At 40.2% G+C, this 20,084-nt stretch overlaps 1 protein-coding gene across 1 annotated transcript in view; it reads right to left on the bottom strand.

Moving 5' to 3' along the window:
• The window catches only part of LOC141790016 (uncharacterized), a 33,343-nt gene continuing 13,259 nt past the window's right edge, over positions 1-20,084 (bottom strand). The window contains exons 8-18 of the mRNA XM_074669646.1: positions 18,234-18,482; positions 17,697-17,765; positions 15,072-15,134; positions 11,974-12,027; positions 11,118-11,180; positions 10,819-10,872; positions 10,460-10,486; positions 10,142-10,216; positions 5,325-5,393; positions 3,055-3,111; positions 1-1,837 (exon numbers count right to left, since the gene is read on the bottom strand). Of these exons, the coding sequence (XP_074525747.1) occupies positions 1,725-1,837; positions 3,055-3,111; positions 5,325-5,393; positions 10,142-10,216; positions 10,460-10,486; positions 10,819-10,872; positions 11,118-11,180; positions 11,974-12,027; positions 15,072-15,134; positions 17,697-17,765; positions 18,234-18,482 (893 nt within the window). The 3' untranslated portion in view covers positions 1-1,724. The remainder of the gene's footprint in view (positions 1,838-3,054; positions 3,112-5,324; positions 5,394-10,141; positions 10,217-10,459; positions 10,487-10,818; positions 10,873-11,117; positions 11,181-11,973; positions 12,028-15,071; positions 15,135-17,696; positions 17,766-18,233; positions 18,483-20,084) is intronic.

The raw sequence follows: 20,084 nt of genomic DNA, 5'->3' as shown, positions 1-20,084 counted from the left end.
AATGACAAAGGTTTGAGGTGTTGAATATATTTGTGTGATTACTGAGAAAGAAGAGGATAAAGTCACATCAACAAGTACAAAGACTCTGAGGTGCTGAAACAAATAATGAAAACAAAGATTACATCAAAGCACAAACAGCTCTTTGTGCTCACAGTTTAAAAATAACCCCCAACAGAGTAAAATACACTTCCCTCAGCACTCAGTCGATACTTCACTTTACTTCATATCAGAGAATGATGACGCTCTCATGAGCTCTGCAGTGTCTGTGGCTGGGTCCCAATATCCCCTACTTCTGTACACTTCCTGTTTTTAGTGCATTAGTGTGTTTACACTGCAAGTTTGGAAAAAACAGAGCACTTTGATTTCTCAGCTGGTGGTCAAAAAGTTAAGTGTGTAATGGTGAACACTTCTCACCCTTAATAGTAAATTAATAGTATGTATAGTACGCCTTTGAAAACAAATCTGAAGAGCTGCTACCCAGATGGACTCGTGAAATATTTCCGTGGCGGATATATGAAACTGTCCGTCTGGTGTGTCAGGTTATGACTGATTGGCAACTCAATGTAAAAACCAAATTGTGTAAATACAAAAATGTTGATATATGTTTGTTTTTTTCTGCGTGTCATTAAAAGACCACTGACCCAGAAGGGAATCAGAGAAATGGTCCCACTGTGGGTGTCCTCACTAGAAGATGATGATGCTGCAGCTCATGATAGTGTCTGAGTCTCTCTGGTGTCGAAGAAGATATAATCCTTCCAGATTTTTCTGACATGCCAACAGCTACCCTTAGTTCAAATAAAACAAATAGTTTATGTACATTGCATCTGTAATTATTTATATATTTGATGGAATATATTTTTCCAAGATGAAAAGTTAATGAGTTAATTTACAGTAAGTAAATCAAAGTAATGATTTTTTTCATAATGTAAAATTATAAGTAACACATATAACTCTTGAAGTAAAGAATACATTTTGGTATAGTGTGAAATTACTTATTAACTGCAACTTGTGGATAGTGAATGAGAGTTAAGTTTTAAGCTACTGCTACATGAAAACAAAAGTTACTTCAACTTTGAGTAAACAAGAATCAAAAATTGAAGTTCAGCAAACTCGGAAGCAAAATTTAAAAATTTGATTTTATGAGGTTAACTCAAAATTTTCTTGAAGTTTGTTGCCTTAAAGGTTTGAGTTCTCCCAACTTGTTTTTACAGTGCAAGGACAGTTTCTTCTTCTTTTTTTTTTTTTAGCTTACTTGATCTTACTGGTCCTCACGGTCTCACTTTATGTAGCAGTGTTCCTGTATTGTCTGGGTTCTTATGATTTATGGAGGGGGCCCTTGATTTATGGGGCTGGAGTCACTAGTCACCTAACACCATCAGGGTGCAGTTGCCCTTGTGTTTTGCTGTGCCTTGGTGTGTCGTGTCTCCAGCCCTGTGAGGTCAGGGCCTCCTCTGTGTCTATAGCTAGTGGTCTGTTGTGCCTTCTTCTGGGGTCTAAGTTCTTTGTGTTATGTGTGTGTTTTGTGTTTGTGTTCTTTGTTCTTTGTGACTCTTTATTTCATTCTGCCTTTGTGTTTGTCTTTCATTGTTCTTTGATTTTATTTCACCTTCTTTTTTTAATGCTACTGTTGGTGTCAAAGCACTTTGTAAACAAATGTTTTTAAAAGTGCTATATAAATAAAGTTTATTATTATTATTCTTCTTCATCAGTCCTCTCACTTCCTGTCAGTCAGATGGGTCTTCCTCAGGGTCAAACTCAAAACCTTCAAACATTTGGCTCACCACTGAACTCCACTCAGACCAGATTTTTTCCAGCTCAACCACCTGTGGTTCAGACACTGAAAGAAAATCACTGAATTAAGAAAGGATTACATGTGAGCTGTGTTCAAACATAAATGATGAGATAACGACTGTAGTTGACTAATTTTAACTTGAAAAGTCAGCAGTGACTTTAATTCATTTTATTTGTTTCCTTAAATGTACTTTGTTTTCACGATCTGCAAACCAAGTAGTTTTAGTTCAGTTAAACATTAGGAAACAGGTTTTAAAGCTACTGCTAACAGAGTTTAAAGAGATGCAGCAACAAGAGAGAGAAAATAGTAAGAGAGGGATAAGAGGTGAACACAGATTACATGGACACTAAAACCTTTTTCCTTAGATCAGATCTAAAGCCCTTTGCACACCAGATGTGTATTTTTCAATATTTCGCACATTATTTATTCTTTCAAACTTACTGTTTTTCAAAGCAAGCTTTCACACCAGCAGTCCGAGGTCGATTTTTCCAGAGTATCGCTTGCGACGAGTACACATCTGTACTCAATCAAAACACTGATTGTTGACATTGTAGACAGTACAACAGTCCCATTGTTCCTCAGTTCCAGATCCATGTTTGAATGTTTCCTCTCCTTGTTTTGGCTGTAAACCTTCTAACCTATTGACTCCTGGTCTGACTCCGTTCATTTTCATAGTTTGTTGCTGTAGTGAAGGTAAATATGATCTGGTTTGGACACAGTTTGTTTTATTTTGAAAATCTTGGGGCAATTTGGATGGTTTCCATGCACAACTTCCTGTCCTGCTTGACCTGCTTTTTGAGAAAATGACACGTAAAAGCTCCGGCGCCCTGCATACAACCACGATCTGTCTCAAACAGGACAAAGCCATCGTCAAATTAACTAGTTGATTTTTTTAATGTTACTGACAATTCTGATATTTGAAAATCAGTTCCCATCCCTGTTATAAAGACTTTGGACGAGTTTACTCCTGATGTGCATAGACAGGCGTGTCAAAATTCACCTCAATATTTTTCACAATTTCGTGCTGTTTATTTACATTATTGGTGTGCAAAGGCCTTTATCCTGGTCTCTTCATCAGTAACTAAATCATCATCAGACAGGTGTTAATGCAGTGGATGTTCTGCTGAATGGCACAAAGTTCACACAGACTGGATCTACACTGCTTCATGAGTTTGATTTGTAGGAAGACAATCAGAGCAGAGGCAGACGCTCCAACAAAACTCAGAAACAAACACCACAGAATAGATCTGACTCAGACTTACTGTTGGGAGGGATGAGTTCATAGCTGCTTCTGAGGTATGTATGGATATCCAGTCGACCTGTGGGAGATAAAAAGTGAAACATGTTAAAATGTAATAATGTTGGTAGAAAAATACAGGCAAGCAGCCTGATACACGATTAGTTTGTTTGACACACTGCATAAAAAACATATATATATATATATATATATATATATATATATATTTATATATATATATATATATATATATATATATATTTATATATATATATATATATATATATATATATATATATATATATATATATATATATATATATATATACATATATATACATATATATATATATCAGGGCTGGGCAATAACTTTTAATTGTAATTAATCGCATGATTTCCCTGATTAATCGTAATTAATTGCATTGTAAATTCAAAATCAAATAATGAATTCAAAACCAGTGTATAGTGCACTTTTATTGGAATGTTCTGCCATATGAACGAAAGTGCCATAACATCTGTCATGCAAACACTAAATCAGTACTTGTTGTACAGTTATAGTTAAATCACATATTTAGTGCAAATCAAATTAACAAAATGAAAATACAAAATTAAAGCTTATTGCCACTGTCAGGGCATTAAAGTGATTCTCCGGGATGGAACAAGTTGGGTCCTTTCACAAGGTTTAGGGCAGAAATTACCCCTACAGCAGTGTTTTTGTGCAGCAGAAGCCCAGAGCGCTCGCACCAAACACCCCCTCCCTGCTCCTCTGCCGGTTTCCTCTGCACTCAGACGGGCCCATATTTTACTTGACCAAAAACACAAATAAACAGACTCCCACCAAAAAAATCTGATATCGGTCTGCATTCACACTTTATTTAGAGAATTTTCAGCACGTTACTTTCACACAAAAACACCGCTAAATAAGGCTCTAGTTCTCGTGCTTCTCAAGCTCTCTATGATTAACAAAAACAGATTTAATGATTAAAATAAAACTATAGTACATTACCACACTATTAACCAGTGGTAATATTAACCCTGAAAAACATCAACATTATTAACATTTTTCAAATTTGGTGAAGTTTTCTGGACGTAGTTTTCTGGTTCTGTTATTATGAACCAGGTCTCAGATTCAGCAGTCTGTGTGCTTTTTTTCTCTAGGAGGGTTTCTGATTTATTGGCACATGTTTACGTCCTGGTCTGTCACAGTCTGGTAAATGTCCACTGATAATGCAGTTATGAGCATCGAGTGAGACGTAAGTCTTTAAACTTCTCTCTGGGTACACGCTTTCTCTGCTTTCTGTCCTCTGAATATCTGTCCACAAAGGGGACTGTTTACATGACAACGGTGTTCGGTTGAAACACAACAGTTCAGTTGCGTTTCAACCTTGCGTTTACATGGAAATGGCATTTTGGCCAACCTAGAGAGCCTCCAGGGTGGATTTTTTCTTTTCACTGCCGACACTGTTGTCGTGTAAACAGTAAGCCAGCGTTTTCAGTGGAAACGCTGACGTCACACTCTGCTTTGCGCAAGCACATACAACAGTACAACAGTCCCATTGTTACGAGCGTCACAATCTACCGTGTTGAGCTTGTGCTGCTCAATCTGCTCAATCTGTGACTGTCTTTAACAAAATGAGCATCTGTTGCTCCACTTCTGCTCTTAGCATTCACCAGTTCATCAGATGATCAGCTCAACTCTACGTCAGTGGAGATCTACCAAAAGCTGCTTCTGGACAAGACAGCTATAGCACCACCTGCAGGTCTGGCATGATTACTACAGCGTTTTCAGTCCCTCAGCGTTTCTATGTAAACCCAGATTTTTTTCACTGCGTTTTAGTGTTGTCAGATAAAACGTTGTGTAAACGGGACCTGACTATCTGTCCACTTGCTGATCTCTTCTATCCACTCTCTGCTTTTTCACGAAGCTGGGAGGTGTTTACTATCCGTCAAAGTGGTGATATCAAGTTAGAAATATGTGTTTTTGTTGGATGACTCCCTTATGTCTTTTGACAAACTATTGTTTCCCTTAGCGCTTCTGCAGTCAAAATGTGCACGCATCCACAGCGGATAAACAAGTAATCCCTCTATAAAATCAGAGAGATGAGCTGTCAGACAGTTTGTAGCATTTTCTCTGCTAACTCCTCCCCTTTCAGAGGCTGAACCCAGAGCTGTCTGCACCACTCTTTCTACACATCACACCAACAGAAAAACTCTCAGATGCTGAGCTAGGAAAGATCTCTTTCTTCTCTCAGAATCTGTGCTCTGAAAATTTCTCCAGCTGTTACTTACGTTTGCCATTGAAGATGTTTTGAAGTATCTGAAGATCAAGAGCATTAAGTAGTTCAGAGTTTTCCTTTGAAAAATCTGAAAAACAAAAAAAACTATTAGAAATCAGTGAAAAACCTTTCATTGTAGAACATTTCCATCATTTCTTAAAGATCATTCTTCTTAAACAAGCACTCATAATGACAGCGACACATCTTGTCAGTCTAGATTGGGGTTTTATTGACTGACTAGTCATAATGACTTCAGTGCTTCCTGTCATTTTGGTGATGCACTCTCTCATTCCAGGGGCCTCGTTTATAAATCCTGCGTACGGACAACAGAAAGTATCCTTGTATCCTTTTCTAATGTAATGAGCTCTGCTCTGGCCTGCCAGGGGCTACAGATGAAACTTAGCCTTATGGCTAACGCTGGCATATCTACATGGATGCTGTGCTTAAACGGGCCAAATCCAGTCAAGAAGTCACACTTTCCATTTTGCGCTTCCAACACAGCTTGATAGCGGATTAAACTTCCTTTTATAAGCCAATGCATCATCACTCTGTCTGCAGAAAAATTGGAAAGTGAGGAAGAAATGTTGAAAGTGTGTGAAATTGTGTGATTCTAATGTTAGCTCTGCTATCCAATGATTGCTAACAACCTGAAATTAAAATCCAATTCATTCAGGTGCAGCCATTAGCAGAGCTACCAGGAAAGAAGTGTCACATGTATTTAATGTGTTCAGCACATTTGTTCATGCACTGAATGATCAACATGCCTTAGCTGTGTTTCGATAATAGTGGAGGGAAAAGGATCAAGGATGCAGCTTTTTGTTCCTGATATAAGTTTAGGGAGTTGTACAGTAGACAGAGGTGAAAACTGTGACAGAGGCTGAAAAGTAAGCAGTGGGGACATGGATGAGGAAGTAGGTGGAGGAGGGGAGGTGGTGATTACGTTTTAGATTTTGCCCTTTTTTCCTGAAGTCTTTCAAGTTGTCGCTTGTGGGATTTCATTTATTAAAGTTCAGGGGTGTACCAGGAGGCAGAGTGTGTGAAAAATACGGTTTTGGTTTGATGGGAGCAGGTTGGTCCAGACAAAAGGTGAGGGGTTTGTTGAAGTAATATACAAGATTGGTAGAGTTGTCGGATGAGGGAGGAGGAAGTGTAAATATTTAAATGGGGATGGAGACTAATAAGGCAGAGGGGGGGCAGACTTGAGGTTCCTGAAGGATATAGAGCATGTATCTCTTCAGATGGGATTTGGGATGCTGATGTCTATAATAACAGAAAGATGGTCTGAGATATGGAGGTTGCGGTTACAGAGCTGAGTTATAGTGGAGCAGACCAGATCCAGAAGGTGTCTGTGATTATGGGTAGGGAAATTGAATGTTGTAGTAGTGTTCAATTTGTTGGAATTCTATGGCGAGATTGCTGTCAGTGTCGTGATTTAAATCCTCTTATGGTGCGGCCACACCAAACGCGAATTTGCGGCGCGATTACATACAAAGTCAATGCAAAGACGCGTTTAGCTGCCGATTCGCCTCGGGGGGTGCGATTCGCGCGTTTGGCGCGATTCGCGCGGCGAGTTTGGAGCGTTCACGCGTTTGGGCGGTAGACGCGAATTCGCTCAAGTTCAAAATATTCCCCCACGACGTCAATGATTTAATGACGTTGGGGGGCAACTGCCGCCTGCTCCGGCTCCAACTCCGCCAGATGGAGGAGAAAACAATCTGTGTGGTGTGTCATCATCCAGAGTTATACGATACGACGTGTGTACTCTACAGAGACCGGAAAAACAGGAGCAGGCTTGGGTGAAAGTCTCTGAGGAGACAGGTTTTGAGGCTAAGTTCTGTAAACATTCATTCCCAGCTGGATTTGCCTGCACGGGCTATCACTGAGTCCGACTGTGTTTTCCTCAGCGGAGTTTTGAGCCTGATAGAGAGGAGGGAGGAGCGGGGCAGGGGCAGAGCAAGGGAAAGGATGGAAGTTCTCTGTGCTCCTCTCTTTCCTCCACCCCTTCATTATCCCCAGGGAGACCTCCGGGAACATGGGTCGGGGGGTTGGGGATAAGATCGCAGGGAACAGCCAGGCAGGGCCAGTGGAGGTGGATTACCAGGGAGAGGCAGCAGACATTGATTGTTATCTCCAAAGCTTTCACACACTCTCCTGTCATGCTTTGGAAACCACAGCTCATTGTTTTTCAGATGCTCTTTTGGGCTTTCCGTCTTCAAATGAACGAGCTCTCTACTCCGCATGCGCAGTACGGCGCGTTCATGTGTTCGCGCCTCAGCTTGTCAAAAAAGTCCAGTGGCGAGAATCGGGCGTTCACGCGGCGCGTGACAGGCAAATAAATAAATTGGCGTGTTCGCGTTTGGTGTGGCCGCGGCATTAGAATCTGCTGATATCCTTTTTAGGGTTTGTAACCCCTGCTTGAGTGTATGTGTGTATGTTACGACGGCCTCAAGATAAAACAGAAACAAAACATTAGTGGCACATAACAGTGTAATGGTGCGGCCACACCAAACGCAAACTCGCAAATTTATTTGTGTGAACCGCCTGTCACGTGCCGCGTGAACGCCTGAGTCTCTTGACAAGCTGAGGGGCGAACGCGCGTTTGCGCGGTACTGCGCATGCGGAGTAGAGAGCCCGTTCATTTGAAGACGGAAAGCCCAAAAGAGCATCTGAAAAACAATGAGCTGTGGTTTCATCATGACAGGAGAGTGTGTGAAAGCTTTGGAGATCACAATCAATGCCTGCTGCCTCTCCCTGGTAATCCACCTCCACTGGCCCTGCCTGGCTGTTCCCTGCAATCTTTTCCCCAACCCCCCGACCCATGTTCCCGGAGGTCTCCCTGGGGATAATGAAGGGGTGGGGGAAAGAGAGGAGCACAGAGAACTTCCATCTTTTCCCTGGCTCTGCCCCTGCCCCGCTCCTCCCTCCTCTCTATCAGGCTCAAAACTCCACTGAGGAAAACACAGTCGGACTCAGTGATAGCCCGTGCAGCAGATCCAGCTGGGAACGAATGTTTATAGAACTTACATTCAAAACCTGTCTCCTCAGAGACTTTCACCCAAGCCTGCTCCTTTTTTTTCAGGTCAGGTCTCTATCGAGTACATACTTCATATTGTACAACTCTGGATAATGTCACACCGCACAGATTGTTTTCTCCTCCATCTCCCAGCGGGGTTGGAGTCGGAGCAAGTGGCAGTTGCCCCCCAACGTCATTAAATCAATGACGTCGTGGGGGAATATTTTGAACTTGAGCGAATTCGCGTCTACCGCCCAAACGCGTGAACGCTCCCCCAATGTCACCGAATCAATGACATCGTGGGGGAATGTCATCGCTGATTGGCGCCTGCGGCAAGCCTTCACCCGAATTCCCGTCAAAAGTTCAATTTTTTCAACTCGAGCAAATTCACGTCTGCCGCCCAAACCAAGGTTATAATAGTTTTGGATTTGTCGTTACAGTTTAGTTTTAGTTAGTTTTAGAGCGGGCATTCTAGTTTTTATTTAGTTTTCATTTTTGCAACAAGGCTTAGTTTTAGTTTAGTTTTAGTTTAGTTTTAGTTCAGTTTTAGTTTTTTCATACCTTATTAAACAGGTGCAGGATTCAAAAAGGTCAGAGTAAATATTTTGTCATCTGTTTATTTTCCAGTTCAACATAGTGCTCACTGCTCAGTCAGTGCTGATACTGAACTGTTGGCTGCTGCCTTAAACACATGAAAACAATATAAACTTAGTATAAAAAATATATAGGCATCAATTATATAAAATAATGTTAACATAAATTAAATTAAATAAAATTAACATAAGTTATGAAAAAACAATATAATATGAGCTTTAATAAATAAAAACTTGGACTCTGTAACAATTAAACTATTACAGATGCTCTAATTCGTTGCTCCACTACATTTCGTTGCAGCACAGATCACAGCCAGTCAGTGCAGTAAACAAGCACGGCCCAGTACGTCACTATGATGGTGCTGTACGGAGCTGACAACTGCCTAAAACTGTCGTAAAATTGGTTGGGAAAATGTGTCGGATTAATTTAAATCCTAAAGGCTATTAACATTGTCAGAAACTAAAACTAAGGGCATTTTTTCTATCATTTTAGTTAGAGTTAGTTTTGTGAACACAAGATACAGTTTTAATGTACGTATCATTTTTGTTTTCTTTTCTAGTTTTTATTAGTTTGAGTTAACTGCAATGTATTTTAAATTTTAGTTTTCCTTTTTAGTTTCGTTTTAGTTAACTAATACAACCTTGGCCCATACGTGTGAATGCTCCAAACGCACAAACACGCCGGCTGAGGCAAATTGGCGTCTCAACACGTCTTTGCAATGACTTTGTATGTAATCCCGCTGCAAATTCGTGTTTGGTGTGGCGGTACCATTAGAGTCACACAGCCTTTGCAGTGAACACTTAGCATGTTGTCGGCGGGGAAGGTTGCCGTAGCAGCAAAGAAAAACGCAAATAACACTCTTGGTGCTTTTGCTCAAAATAACCTGGATTGATCGACATGACACCATGGGTCACCTGCAAAGAGCTCATATCTCTCCTTAACAGTTGAGTTCAGTGTCAAAACCAAATTTCTGTCTCATACAAACAGTCAGTGCCTCAAAAACCCATTGTCCCTTTGTCTTTGTGTGAGCACTGCAAGTCAAAATGTTTAGATGTTTTGTCACTGTGGCAGAGGACCAGTGAAATATCCCTCATGTCCACCTCTCAGTCTGAGCCCAGTCTCTCAATGACAAAGGTTACTGTACTAATTTTCTGTCTGGACACATAGGAAAGATCTCTTTCCTTTTTGTTATAATCTGTGATTTCTACATTTCTCCAGTTTTAACTTACAGTCGACAGTCAGGTTGCCAAGTTGCATGTCAAGGTCAAGAGCATCAAGTAGCTTAAGTTCCTTCTTAAAATCATCTGGGGAAAAAACACAGAATGATAAACAGTTAGAGAAACCCTTTCCTTGATGAAGAATGTCCTCAGATGCTGATCAGACTGCAGAGAGTCTGAATCCATCATCATCTCTGGTGTTTCTAATCTAGCAGCAGACTTTCAGATCCTTCACTTCATGAAATATGAGTTCACAGTTCATTTCTACTAAACTCTGCAGCTGAAGACCATCAGACAACAACATTTAGAAAACACAACACTTCAACTCACCCAAGCTGACAGTGCCCTTGCTGATACCTGTCAAACAAAGTTCAGTCAGTGCTTAAATTAGTAGCTTCTGAGTCTTTCTTCTACCCACAAAAGCTGTTAAGTCCCTCCTCATCAAAAAGTTTGTCGGTGTCGTCTTGTCATACAGAACCTTGCTACTGCACACACTGATTTATATCAGTGTTTCAGGTCCAAATCACTCTTCAGCATTTTTAATGTGTACGTGTTTTGAGGTTAAACCCAGTACTGTCTGCAGGTTGTTCCTACATTTCAGATAAAAATCCAAACTATTTGTTGTTTCTATACGATTATTTTGACTTTCTGAAATATGTGCTTGGTGCATTTCTGCACCTGTTACTAACCTTTGTTTGGGTTGCCCAGAAAGTGAGGTGAGAAACATAGGACTGTTAACAAAGCTGAAAAATAAAAAGAACACAGGATGATAAACAGTCAGAAAAACTCTTTCCTTGATGAAGAATGTCCTCAGATGCTGATCAGACTGCAGAGACTGAATCCATCATCATCTCAGGTGTTTCTAATCTAGCAGCAGACTTTCAGATCCTTCACTTCATGAAATATGAGTTCACAGTTCATTTCTACTAAACTCTGCAGCTGAAGACCTTCAGACAACAACATTTAGAAAACACAACACTTCACTCACACATGAACATAACGCTGCTTCTGATCCGACTAATGCGCCTTCTGATGCTGCTCAGTTCCCCCCCTGTAAAACAAAGCTCAGTCAGACCGGGAATATGGAAATAATCATTTTTCCATTCCAAAAGCTGTAAACCCTCATCATCAAAGACGTTTTTGGTTCCTTGAGCTGGTCCACTGCTGTGGGACAATGGAGCAGCTTTTCACCCTTGTAGTGCTTCATAGGGTGGGATGAGATAGGATTTTGCCTTTCCAGTCTAAAAGTTGTATTAAGACTTGGATCAAGCCTATAATCATGTCCCTTAGGGGTTTTGTTGGGGGTTAAGTGAGATTACAGGGTTCAGTGGTTGTTACTCAGGCTATCTGATCTCTGACCAAAGTGAAAGCACTGTCTTTATACTCAACACAGAGTCAAAAAATATTATCCTCCACTAGGGTTGCCCCTTGTGCCTGATTCTTTCTGGGATTATCATGGACAGGATCTCAAGGTCTAGGCAGCAGAGGACAGTCTGTAAAGAAGAAATTGAAGTATCTCAAGGTCTGAACCTGTGTTCATGAGCTCCGGGTTCAGACTAAAAGAATAAGGTCAGGGATACAAGCAGCCAAAACAAGTTGTCCCTCTGAGGGTCATCTGGGCTTAGGCTGTAGAGAGGGTCAGGAGCTTGGAGGACTGAGTAGAACCACTGCTCATTCACACAAGGAATAAGTTGAAATGGTTTATCATCACCTCTTTCTAATCTAGCAGCAGACTTTCAGATCCTTCACTTCATGAAATATGAGTTCACAGTTCATTTCTACTAAACTCTGCAGCTGAAGACCATCAGACAACAACATTTAGAAAACACAACACTTCAACTCACCTGAGTTACGGAGACTGCTGATGAGGCTTCTGCTGACGTGTATGTATTGCTCCACTGTAAAACAAATTTCTGTCAGACCTTGAAAATATAGTTTCTGAATCAGTTTTCCATTTACAAAATCCTTATTGTTTCTTTCTTCACTGATTCATCTGAAGCAGCTGATCATTGTTAGCTCTTTGTTAGCTGCTGCAGGAAGTGATTTGGAGGTGTAGTGTGAGCTCTGAAGCTCCTCCTGAATCTAACAGGAAGGCCTTCCTCTCTCCATCAGCTCATCATGGCTGTGGATAGAGTTGATCTCTGTCAGGATGAGAGCTCCCAGCTCCACTCAGACAATCCATTCTCTGTGTCTGTCTCTGTGATCTACCATTATTGTTTGTCAATCAGAGAGATGAGCTGTCAGACAGTTTGTAGCATTTTCTCTGCTAACTCCTCCCCTTTCAGAGGCTGAACCCAGGAGCCTCATTTATAAACAAAAAGGAAAGTGTATGCTACTTTTAAGCAACGATAAAGATTAATTAAAAAACAAACTTGATGGGAGAATGTGAATACCTTCACAGATGCTCTAATCCTGCTGTATGCCCATAAACTACAGAAACAACACTGGCAACCCAACAGTAGAGGGATGAAATAAAGACAGCTGTGAAACTGATACATTTGTGTAAAATACTTGGATATTACAAATTCCACAGCAGATATGTTTGGTAAAAAGGAAAGAGGAATGCACGATCACACACGGGCAGGTGTCCACACACATAGCCTATTTCATTGAACCAATTATGCTCTGTCATTGTAACACAAACTTTACCTGTTATTATGAACCCATTCACATAAACAATAAGGCAGACAAGTGCAGTGTTCCAAAACTATGCCATACAATTAATGACATGATCATTGCACAAAACTGCTTTTTGTAGTCTACAAAACCTGCAGCTATTCAGGTGATTAAGTAATGGTTGGGCATAAAAAGGCACGCACTCACAATGGGTCAAAACACACAATGGCTTATCTGACATTGCTGGAGGATGTGGTGCACGGGAGACAGGAGGAATCCTTTCCTTGATGAAGAATGTCCTCAGATGCTGATCAGACTGCAGAGCAGTGGTGGCTGCTGGTCAGTCAGGGAGGGGAAGCTCATTTTTTTTCGGCCTACATCATAAATTTGTTTATTTATTTAAACGTAAATTCTACCCTCTGTGTCAGCTTGTTAGCAGCTGGAGCTGCTAGGTGAGACTACGACAGGCTGTAAGAGTGAGTGAGAGGGAGAAGCTCCGCAGCTGTAGCTAGTGGTGCAACGGATCACAAAACTCAAAGATCGGATCGTTCCTCGGATCAACAAAAAGCAAAAAAATAAAAATAAATAAATAAATAAACAAGTTTTGTCTGTTTATTACGCACTTTTAGAATAAATACATAAAAGTAGTGCACAAGGCATATGTTCTTTATAACATAGTTATTAATGAAAAACAATTTAAAGTGCAATAAATAGGCAGATCTCCTTCCTTTATAATTTAACAATGAACCAAAAATCAACTTAAAGTGCAACAGCAACATAAAAAGGCATATCTCCTTTTAATATTGGTTGAAAGACCATTAATAAAATAGAACTCAAAGGAGAACATTAGAAGACATCTTACTTGAAACAAGGAGAGTGAAAGAAAACCTGAGCTTATAATTTCTGATTTTTTTCAAAAAGACACCAGATATAAACAAACAGATATTAACAATATGGGAATGGAATGCAAAGTGAACTGCAGGTCGTCCTCACTCTCATAATCACTCATCTTTACGTTGTGTTTGTATAATTCGTCCTGACAGACTACCTGCGTTTGTTTATATCTGGCACACCATGCGCACGGACTGATACACTAAGCAGCGAGCACCTCGTAGCCAGCTGTGGCTCTGCAGCGGAGGTAGCGCCGTTTTACGCCACGATGAGAACTAGAGCCTTATTTAGCGGTGTTTTTGTGTGAAAGTAACGCGCTGAAAATTCTCTAAATAAAGCGTGAATGCAGACTGATATCAGATTTTTTCGGTGGGAGTCCGTTTATTTGTGTTTTTGGTCAAGTAAAATATGGCACTTTATGCCGTGCCTAAAGTGATACTCCATCCTGGAGTATCACTTTAGGCACGGCATGGTGTGTATAGCCAGTGTGTCGCGGGGCGTTCATGCTCCTCCTCTCCACCGCTTGCCATGTCTGCACACCTCCCTTCTCTGCTCGTCAAAAGATGTGTGCAGACGAGCACACAGCTTTTTTCAGAAATCAATCTGCGAGTCACGTATGTGCCAAACCGAACGGATCACGGATCAATGATGATCCGTTGCACCACTAGCTGTAGCTGTAGCTGCTTATTGGAGAAAAGAGAGAAAATCTTTAAACACAACGCTTGTCGTTTCTAAGAAAGGTAAACTCTCTGGGGATCGATAAACCCTCTGGATCAGTCCAGAACAACTCAGAAGATGCTCCGATGGAGGGTTATACTTCAAGATCTCTGACTGGCTCATTTCACTGTCAATCAAAAAGGGATTCAGCCTCAGACAGATCATCCAATCATCATGCAGGAGCCCAGCGTCCAGGCCAGCCCACTGCCTCATAGACCCCCAGAGACGCTGAGCGTCCGATGGGCGGGACAAAGCCCAGTGTTTATCCAATGACCGTCCAGTTTCCACAGTGGAACAACCCACTCTACACTTCCCCGCTGAAGTCAGAAGACGCTCAGCGTCCGACTGTGTTAAAGCGCTGAGACGCTGCGGGGATGAATGAGAAGGAGGTGGAGCCAGTTACCTGTGATAGGAGCTGATTCTGAACTAAAGATGAAGGAATTCTAGCTCAGATTTTATCAATGAAATGTTCACACAGCAGAACATATCAACACTTTTTAGGGACATTTTAGGGGAAGCTGAGCTTCACTTGTAGTATTAGAGCAATCGCCACTGCTGCAGAGAGTCTGAATCCATCATCATCTCAGGTGTTTCTAATCTAGCAGTCTAGCAATCTAGCAGACTTTCAGATCCTTCACTTCATGAAATATGAGTTCACAGTTCATTTCTACTAAAAGGACCATCAGAAACATTTAGCAAACACTTCACTTCAACTCACTTCTGTCAAGAATTCTTCCTCTTATCCAAGTGATGTGTTTGCTGGTGCTGCTTGGTGTTCCCCCTGTTAAACAAAATAAAAAACACAAACTCAGGACAGTGTACTGTTATGTATCGAGGAATGAGGATGTGGAATGATCACCCGTCAGACATTACTAGTCTTACAAGAAAAAAACTTTTTTAAAAACAATATTAAAGCAATATCTAGTGTCACTGAGACTCTTCTGAATTTACCGATAATAACAATGATAATAAGTGTAGAATTTCTATATGAAGTGTGAGAGTGTATACCTGTGTGTGTGTTTGTCTTGTATGTCATTTTTTAGTTATTCTGATGTGTTTTTAGGTACGAAAATTATGAGGTTATATTTGTGCCACCAGAAACTGAATTTGAATTAAAACATTGAATTTTAAAAAGCATGATGTGTAATGGAATTTAATGTGTTGAAATTGAATTGATTTTGTAATTGAATTAATTTTTTTAAATTGTATTTTACCTATGAAAATTCAACTCTTTTTATACTTTAAATTCAAAAACACAGAATTCAATTTCAATTCACAAAAGGCAGATTCAATTTTAAAATTCAATTTCAGTTCAGAGCGACACAGCCATTACGTCATCTTGTGCCTGTAGGGAGACTAATCGAGCAGATTCACGGACACCTTTTACATGTCTGCGGACTGTGGTGATGCGTTCGATTAACCTGAGAACTGGGAAGAAGGAAGTGGGAGTGACGTCTTCTCCGAATCAGCGTTAAATCAGTGTTTTGCAAGCCCTGCGTTTTAGTTTACAAATACCACACGAGGGGTGTAGGGTGTTGAATTGTAAAACTGAATCTGCCTTTTGTAAACTGAAATTGAATTTGGTGGTTTTGAATTTTAAGTATAAAAAGAGTTAAATTTTCATAGGTAAAATACACTTTCAGATACAATTTAAAAATTAATTCAATTTCAAAAAATAAATTCAATTTTAACACATTAAATTCCATTACACATTATGCTTTTAAATTTCAATATTTCAATTCAAATTCAGTTTCTGGTGGCACAAATATAACCTCATAGAAAATAATTATGAGATTTAAAATGGGTTTTATATTAAGGCTCCTGATTTTGTACTTTGTTATTGTGTTGTTACTTATTTCCATTTGTGTGCTTCTCTGTTCCGTCTTGGCCTGTTCTTTGTACGATTTTATTTGTGTGGATTTGAACCTCATATTAGTATAAGTGAACCAAAGATAGAGTAGTTGCTACTGAAGTAGTGACCAATGGGGATCCAAATAAACCTTAAGAAATTTGACATAGATGGATCCTAGTTGCCAGGCATGGGGATGTCAGCTGGTGCTGGTTCTACCTTCTGTGTCCTTGAAAAGCCACAGACTGAGGTTAGGTTAATGCTGTGAAGGAAAAATGTGTGGAGGATAGAAGCGTGTGCTCTGTAAAGAAGGCTCACCAAGTTCACTGGTATAGTAGTTGAGAGCCCACAATGTACAGTTACAGCCTGACCTTTACTAAAACTAACATCAAATTCATCAAGGTTCAATTTCAGAGGTACAGAGACAGCTTTACTTATCTGTTTTCTTTTGAAGAGTCTGAAAACTCAAAGACACAATAAAAATGTTGTCATGGTGAATCCATGATGGTACGGTGTTGCCTCAGAGCAACATTTGCATTTTTACATGTTTCCATGAATCAATTAGCCAAGAAAGTGCACTGAACTGTTACACATTAGGCTTTACTTGCCTATTACTATGAAAACTTTATTTTCTTGATTGAGAGAGGCCAGGTGAAAAAGTTTATGGACAGTTTTCAGGAGAGAAAAGGCTGAGCTGGTCCTTGCTAAAAGTCTGCAAAGAAAGGGACTCTGCAAAGATCTCTAGAGGGTCACATGACTGATCCAAACACTGCTATTGGTTCCTTAGAGTCATTTCTCTGTTTTGAAGTATTTCATTACACTGGAACGTGTTGTGTGAATGTAAAAGGCCAAAAGTGGGTACGTTGCCAAGAGGCAACAAGGCACCAGAGAGGGTTCAGCTGTAAACCGTTCTTACAGTGATTATTGGTGTCCAACTCATCGTTTGAGATCCAAGGAGCCATGACTTTTGGCCTGATTGTTTTCTGACAATAAAAGTAACTAAAATACTAACAATAAAATCTCTTTTTTTATTTAACATATTTGTTCTTTAATATATAAACTTGTAATGCCGTGTTCATGTCCTGCATGGAAAATCACCTTCTCTTCCACTCCCTCACAGTCACAAGGATGCATTTAGGTACCTAAACATGGTACCTTTTGATTTTACATGAATCGGTACCTGGTACTTTGGACAGAATTCAGTCGGTACCTATAAAAGTACCTAATTTTTTTCTGTCATTGTCCCACTGTTATGTTTTTGATGTCCGTAATGTGAAATGTTTGTTGTCATTGTTTGATGTCTGTGATGTGTAATGTCTCTTTCTGTAATGTACAGTCAGTGAAAACAAATATCCCTACGGGACCTATAAATCGAAATCTGAATCTGAATCTGAATCTGAATCTGAATCTAATTCAGCACCCATCCCTACCAATCAGAGTCAATCATTTCACTCAGTCAGATGATTGTTGATAAAAAAGAAACGCAAAACTTACCTAAAAGACGCTGAATGTTACTGCTGTCATTGTAGGGCCTCTGTATTCTTCCAGAATTCTCTCCTGGCTCTGTCCAAACAGAAAACAAAGAAGTCTGAATCACTCTTCTATCCCTATTTAACCCTTTATCACACACATAATGATGCAAGTTAGAAAAAAATATTTTGTGTTTGTTTTTTTTGTAAAATTGATCCAATAAACATATTCTAGAGAAAATTATTTTTTTTACTTTTTTTTATGTAAATATTCTAGGAGGGGGATTTGCCTTAAAACTATGGAGTACTAAAATCGTCAACAACAGTAAAAATTACTGAAAAAATAATGTTATTCGAATGAGGGGGGCAAAGTTACCTGAATTTCCTGTTTGTCTTTTGGTTGATCAACACATGAGCACAGAATTCCACAAAGAATGCCTAAAATCTGTTTTTCATTTTTATTTCTTTTATTTAGCAGTTTAGCAGTCTCGACTTAACTTATCTAACTTTACTTCAACCATTCATCAAAAGACTTCACTTCTGTGGCATTTTAGGACACTACCTGTCTGTTGTGGGGCTGAAGGATGAGGAAGACAGGGAGAATGGGAACGAGGGGGGAGGGAGTTAAGGGAGGTAGGAGGAGGAGGAGAAGGGGGAGGAGCGATGTAAGGTAATGGAGGGAGGATGGGGGAGGGAGAAAAGGACGGGGGAACAGGCGGGGAAAGTTCCACTCTGCTATTCCTCTGGTCGTTTTGCTGCGTTTCTGGTAGAAACAGGGTACAAAGAGGTGTCCATTGCACGCTGGGAAGACCTTTAAGACAATGGAAAAAAAAAAAAAGAGTAATGCATTTCATACCCCATAGAAAACATTGGCAAACTGTCGCCCCAGCCACTGGGCCTTCAGTAGGACCATGGGGCCACACGTGCCAATAAACAATCAAACAAAGAAATAAAAACAATAGCCAGAATCATGTGACAAGGAACTTTTGTATATTGATAGTTTTGTGGGATTAAAAATTTATCATGTGCCTGAACACTGCAACACCTAACACAACTTCAAACACTTAAAAAAAAATTAAGATATAAAACTGAAAAAAACAAACCAAAAAACGGAGTTTCAAGTAATCCAGCCACCACACAGTCTTCTCCATTACTTTCTGCCATTTCTCTTCACGTTTTGCCAACTAGATCTTCTCTTTTCTCCTCACTCACTCACAGCTACAGATGGGCTCTTATCCATTAAAGTGATACTCCGGGATGGAACAAGTTGGGTCCTATCACAAGGTTTAGGGCAGACATTACCCCTACAGCAGTGTTTTTGTGCAGCAGAAGCCCAGAGCGCTCACACCAAACACCTCCTCCCTGCTCCTCTGTAGGTTTCCTCTGCACTCAGACGGGGACATATTTTACTTGACCAAAACATAAATAAACGGACTCCCCCCTGAAAAAATCTGATATCGGTCTGCATTCATGCTTTGTTTACAAGAAAAACACCGCTAAATAAGGCTCTAGTTCTCATCGTGTCATAAAACGGTGCTACCTCCGCTGCAGAGCCACAGCTGGCTACGAGGCTCTCTCCAATTAGTGTATCAGTCCGCGCGTGCGGTTTGCCAGATATAAACAAACACAGGTAGTCTGCCAGGACGAAGAGACACGATGAGAACTAGAGCCTTATTTAGCGCTGTTTATGTGTGAAAGTAACGCGCTGAAAATTCTCTAAATAAAGTGTGAATGCAGACCCATATCAGATTTTTTCCAGTGGAAGTCCGTTTATTTGTGTTTTTGGTCAAGTAAAATATGGCCCCGTCTGAGTGCAGAGGAAACCGGCAGAGGAGCAGGGAGGGGGTGTTTGGTAGGTATTCGCGAATACCCGTAAGATGACAGGAAATGATCCCGTCCACAACATAACAAAATATGATTGGCTACGACAGCTGTCATTGTCAAATTGTGTCCACATTCGCTTGAGTTACACAGGCATTCGTTGCACTTACTGAAGGCCCTGCCTGCCAGAATGTGTCGCTGATTTACCCAGATACCATCAACAGGAAAATTGTGATTGGTCGATTTTCCATTTAGTTATATTAACCCATTGTTTTTCAGGACAAGTTTAAAAAAATAATATAAACTCATTGCTATGATTTAATTGAGTAAAAAAATAAAAAATAAAAACAAAAAAAGAAATAAAATAATTATTTAGGAGTACAAAAATTCTTTCAATATTTTTTATTAGGCCTTTACTGAACACCTTGAAGGCCCAGAGGGTTCCCCTCTGATAGAAAAGTAATACCTGTCCCTATTCTGGTTATACCTGTCACTGCACTTTCAGACTGAGAGTAACCCTCATCATCATTATAATTATCATCATCACCATCACCCTCCTCCTCAGGCTCATTTCACTCAGTCAGGTGATTAG

The sequence above is a fragment of the Halichoeres trimaculatus genome, unplaced genomic scaffold (genome assembly GCF_033239565.1).
Source record: "Halichoeres trimaculatus isolate MK-OKI-2021-1 unplaced genomic scaffold, fHalTri1.1 fHalTri1_scaffold_5, whole genome shotgun sequence".
NCBI classification, from domain to species: domain Eukaryota; kingdom Metazoa; phylum Chordata; class Actinopteri; order Labriformes; family Labridae; genus Halichoeres; species Halichoeres trimaculatus.
This window is presented reverse-complemented; position numbering and strand designations above follow the sequence as displayed.